Genomic DNA, 5,792 nt, shown 5'->3' with positions numbered 1-5,792 from the left:
ACATTTATTAGTTTGTGAGCTAACAATCAAGACACATTTATTAGTTTGTGAGCTAACAATCAAGACACATTTATTAGTTTGTGAGCTAACAATCAAGCACATTTATTAGTTTGTGAGCTAACAATCAAGCACATTTATTAGTTTGTGAGCTAACAATCAAGACACATTTATTAGTTTGCGAGCTAACAATCAGACACATTTATTAGTTTGCGAGCTAACAATCAGACACATTTCTTAGTTTGCGAGCTAACAATCAGACACATTTCTTAGTTTGCGACCTAGCAATTAGACACATTTATTCTTTTGCGACCTAGCAATCAGATATTTATTAGTTTGTAAGCTAACAATCAAGACATATTTATTAGTTTGTGAGCTAACAATAAAATATATTTTTTATTTTTATAGAATATTTTGGTAGAAGTTCTTTTCACTGATCCTTGCCAATTCGAGTACCTCACCCCTGTGGTAAGGCTAATAGCAACTGTTCATTCACACTCATCTCTGTCTTCATGTTTTATTTTATTAATAAACCAATATATTATTATAACCAATTTTCATAGAGTAAACATCACAGTCAAAATGTGTCTCATCCAATACAAGCAGGCTAAATATGTAATAAAAAAACAAGTTGATAAGCCACCTTGAGTAAATAATAAAACACAGAAGTTGGCAGTGTTGAAAACTCAGCTTTTTATTTTTCCTCCACTTTAATATTTAATTTTTACTAATTTTTTAAAAATAAGTTTGAGGATAATTATTTGAGAATTAATGATATGTTTCAATTAGTGAGTAAAAACACACAAAAATATAAATAATGTAACGAAAGTCTGAAACTCCACCTTAATCAGTTGAAATGGAAGTTTGAGAATGTTTGATTTCCTACACCACGTTTGGTTATAACAATGATTTGGAAAACAGAAACAGTTTTCCTTTCTTTGCAAAGACATCAAATTTTTGCAAGCTTATGCATAACCTTTTTAATTAAAAAGTAAGAAAATTATCCATTAAAAACTCTTTGTAATATTCAAAGGTACATGCATGACTCACCGGGGCTAGATGCTGTCAGTGTGGCCGATTCAGGCTGAGTTGTGGTCACGCCCCCATCTGTGATGGCTCCACTGACAGCAGGAAAATAAGCAAACCTTGCATCTGTGGTCTGGGCATCTGATGTTGGACTTATATCACCATTTGGTGAGGAGTAATTGGTAATGATTGTTTGAGCAACTTGCTGGCCAATTAATGCTCCCGCTGTAGTGACGACATGGCCAGAACTGTCCACGTTCACATCGCAATCCGATGCTACTTGTACCACACGGTAAGTCACAGTACCTGTTATGTTGAAATCAATAATTGAAATGTATACAACTAATACAGATTGTACGCTGTATAAATAAAAAACATCAGTAAGATATTCCCTTTCACACTCATTCAATAAAATGTTATATGAAATTTCTCACGTATTTTGAAAATCATGCACAATACAAATACTATTCTGAAACATTAAAACCGTGGGCTAGGGTAAATGTTTATAGTACCTATTTTGGAAAATAGAAAAGATAAGAGGTTCTTATTTTATATTCTAGCTTGTCAGTATCAGTAATGTGAGTATCTAACTTGTAAGAAACTATAGACTTTGTATTTGGACATCACAAACATATAATTTGAACCAATGCTGCACTCAACATACCACATGACACACAAAAATTGATATTTAGGTGTGTTTTTTAAAATTTATTCTTAAATTAAGAAATTAACTAATGTACATTACTAATGTTAAAATTATAATCTACAATTTGATACCAAACTTACTGACATAGATTCATAAAATAGTAATTCAATAAAATTCTGAATACGAGTCAACAAACTCGATGACATGGCCTTTGTCTAGTGTCGATAGGGTTCAGTGGAAACCCCTTACACTTGAAAGTGACAACATAAAAGGGATTTCCCAAAGATGCTTTTCAATTTTTCATTTAAAGTCTGGAATTGTTTTAGCTTTTCTGTATTTAACAGGTGACTGTAAAAACTTTTATATGCATCATTAGTTAAATGTTGCCCATGTACGTTTATACAGAAATAAACAAACAATGTGACTGAAGAATAAAAACATTTCTAAAGCTCACCATGACCATTTTCTGTTCTTAGTTGATACTGGAGTGTAGGAGTAAGAAGATTACTGACATGGTGCGGAGCGTGAAGTTCTGTGCCACTTTCAACGACCTGTATGTCCACTGGGTTAACAGAACCATCTACAAAATCAAGACTTAAAGATTCAGAGTTACAAACAAATGACTGAATATCTATTTTTTATATACGAAGAAAATATTAAACGTAATATATTTCACTCAATAAACAATCATAATGATCATTATGGTAACATTCTCCTTTAAAAATAGCAACTTAGCTGTACAGTACTGTATGCCTTGAACCGAGCTTACCTAGAATATTGTAATCCTGTACAACATTTTTTAAACTGATGTAACGATCACATCATCTCTACGATGATTTAAACCAAGAGCTGAAGCTCTGGTAGCTCGGTCGGTCAATATATTAAAGTCAGCTGGTGATCCTTGGGTCATCTATGTACCGTTCATACAACCAGTTACAACATGTACATACAGTGTTTGTGTATAGGTATTTAAAACTATAAGAAAACATAAAAACCATGGCCTATTGTATTAGTTTGTTTTGGCCAAGTCTCATTGTGTGTATACAAATTCAGCAGAATAAACAATGCTTAATCAAAGTGTAGAGGAATAGACCGACAAATTTATTGTATTTTCTGGCTTGACAGGTGATAAAAAAAGGATATACTGGTTTCTTGAATTTGTCTGGTAAACGACTTAAACTTGTTGAAACGTTGTACATTTGTAATAAAGTTTCTGTCACTACCTACTCAAGCTGTCTTCAAACTATAAATTTCTCTAACATTTTTCACACCAAATTTGAATGAATTGGATAGAAATGGTGTAAATTCACCAAACATTGGACAGTTATTATTACTGAATGTTAAGAAAATATTGTGGTAACTAGTCTATCCTTAGGTTATGTAGGTTAATATTTTTGGAATTTCCATACGCATAAGTTCCATTAATAATGCCTATCAGTGATTGGTTAGTTTGAAACATATCGCATATACAAGCATAAGCCAAATTAACAGATTTAAAATCAAACATTGAAAAATAAAATGCAACAAAAAACTTAAGACTATTACTTTTACACCAAACATTCTATATTTCTGATGTATGCTCACATGGTACTCGTGAAGTATAGGTTAAAATACTTCAAAACACACACACAACATTATTAGCCATTACCACTTCAACAGAAAAGTCATACAGGCAATTCACTGTTGTTACCAACTTCATAACTGATTTTAAAAAATCAGGAAAAAACATGGGAAATTCATTTACTAGCAATGGACTACATTAACACAGCACGATGGACTACATTAACACAGCACGATGGACTACATTAACACAGCATTATACTGGGAATATTCTGTGCATTTTACAATAACTTTTAAACTCTTGTCGTTAAGAACTAGTTCTCAAACACCAACAAAAGGTGAAAAAAAATAAAAATGCACTGAAATAAAAACATGCCAGTAAAATATCTACACACTGGAGGATTTTGGTACTGGCCAAAGCACAGGCTTTGGGTAGTTTTGTTCCATCATTTAACATCTGTCAGCAATTTCTTGCTCGTGTTACATTTTTAGACAGATTAACAGTATTTGTGAACTCGTAACTTATAGTTAAAAAAACACACGCATGTACCACAACTCTCTCCAAAAATTCACGTGTTTATTGTGAACTGTGCTAGTGCATGATGACATCATCATGTGACCGCCACCAATAGAAGGGTGACACACTCTCCATGCAGAGCAACTCTCCTTAAACACTTGTACTTGAAATAACTTCATTCTTAGACAAGGCAAGTAGAAAGTGCACCAGAAGTGGGGAGGATGGATGTGAGTATCTATTGGAAATACATTTTCAGAGCAACTCTCCTTAAACACTTGTACTTGAAATAACTTCATTCTTAGACAAGGTAAGTAGAAAGTGCACCAGAAGTGGGGAGGATGGATGTGAGTATCTATTGGAAATACATTTTCATATTGGGAAAATAGTAACTTCTGAGATGATATCCCACCTCATCACACAGAACTGCTAGAAGCCCACGTTTAATTGGTTGAAAAGCCAATTCAAATTTATACCCAAGTAAGCTCCCCTTCAGAAAGCATCCAAAAGGAAAACTTATGAGGTGCGACACCCAATGGCAGGTGTTCCATAGAGGCACACCCATGGGAGACCTTGTCTTGTCTCGACCAAGGTACATTCTTCACCCAAAATGGAAAAAGGGGGAGATGCAAATAAGCCCAAAGTGTTGCAGGGATGGGCAAAATAACAACATAACCATCCGAGCACTTGCACACAAGTTGTCAATGAGCCAATAAGCATAATGTACGATTAGATTGTACAGGGTGTGCCCACCTTGACTCAACTGGACAGACTCAGGCTGCAGAAAGAGGGCACACTAGCTGTTCAAGGGATGAACTGCACTACTCTGACAGTGTTACCACTGCCCTACTTCTCATCATATTGTACTAAGCCCAATCTGTGAGAAACTCCAAGATCAATCATCCCAGTAGCTAGAAACTGGTAAGTGGCAAGAATCTCCCATGCTACACCTGATTGGGGGAGGGTATTCACACTGGGAAGACCCGGAGAATTATTGAAATCCCCTATGGATGCCTACCGTAAAGGTCTGTTACTGGAAACAGTGCAACAAGATGGGCACCCACTGGGCCTAACTTGATGGGATAATCATTGATGAGACGAGCAACAAACCAGATGTTGGGAAGCAGTAAGAGGAAGGCCTGGAAGCTGAAATTGGAAGGTTAAGAGTAGACTGATCCAATCAAGGAACAGGAGTCAAAAGGTGAGGTTGAGAAAGATGAGAAATTAGGGAAGGTACCAAGGAATGATGCTGGGGTGATTCAGCTTGAGTTTCCAGTGAATCAGGTATACCACCAAAGACTTCTGGGTAAAGAAATGGAGTCCAACAAAATCATGTAGATAAAAAGAAGGATGGATATTAATGAGGACTGCATCTTGAACCAACAGCAGAGGAACCACACAAGGAAAGACTGAGAAGAACTGGGACAGGACAAGGTAGTAAAGAGAAAGGAATAAAAATCTTCAGAAAACCCCTCAGGGGCACAAAGTACCTCAGACATAAGGTGGAGTGAGGAGAGGTAATGCACGAGCATGGCAAGAAAAAGAAGAATGTGCAAAACTGGATACTAGAGAACAAAATAGAAGACAAGGTGGTTCATTTTCCAAGCAGGCAAAAAAAGATTCCAAAGACTAGGAATCCAGAAAAGAAAAGGAAGAATGGCTGGAAGCCATGGCAAAAAAAGTCCAGAAGGTACGAAAAATGAGGCAGGTGGTCACATGTGCAAAAATGATTGAGAAAGGAGTCAGCATAAACATCAGGTGAAAGAGGAAAGAAAAAGTAATACGAAGAATTGGTTTTGTGGAGTAAATAACAGGAAGAATCAAGGCAAAAGAGAATGATAGTAAAATACTTGAGAAATCATCTCAAGAAAGATATTGGAAGGGTGAGGATTTTCCTTGACCAATAAGTCAGTATTCAAAGCAAACCAAATAGCGGAGAACAGCTGATCGCATTTGTCATCCTCTTGGTCATTCTCAAACGAAGATGTAAGAACATTGGACAGATGGAGGCCAAGTATGCATAAGGGAACTTGCAACATCCTGCATGAC

The 5,792-nt window shown here is 35.8% G+C and overlaps 1 protein-coding gene across 1 annotated transcript in view; it reads right to left on the bottom strand.

Annotated features, from left to right (window-relative positions):
* Positions 1 to 5,792, bottom strand: part of LOC106473422 (upstream stimulatory factor-like) — a 21,228-nt gene that overhangs the window by 8,817 nt on the left and 6,619 nt on the right. Inside the window, exons 3-4 of the mRNA XM_022401869.1 lie at positions 2,124 to 2,249; positions 1,048 to 1,329 (exon numbers count right to left, since the gene is read on the bottom strand). Coding sequence (XP_022257577.1) covers positions 1,048 to 1,329; positions 2,124 to 2,249 — 408 coding nt within the window. The remainder of the gene's footprint in view (positions 1 to 1,047; positions 1,330 to 2,123; positions 2,250 to 5,792) is intronic.

Source organism: Limulus polyphemus, unplaced genomic scaffold (assembly GCF_000517525.1).
Source record: "Limulus polyphemus unplaced genomic scaffold, Limulus_polyphemus-2.1.2 Scaffold6161, whole genome shotgun sequence".
Taxonomy (NCBI): domain Eukaryota; kingdom Metazoa; phylum Arthropoda; class Merostomata; order Xiphosura; family Limulidae; genus Limulus; species Limulus polyphemus.
This window is presented reverse-complemented; position numbering and strand designations above follow the sequence as displayed.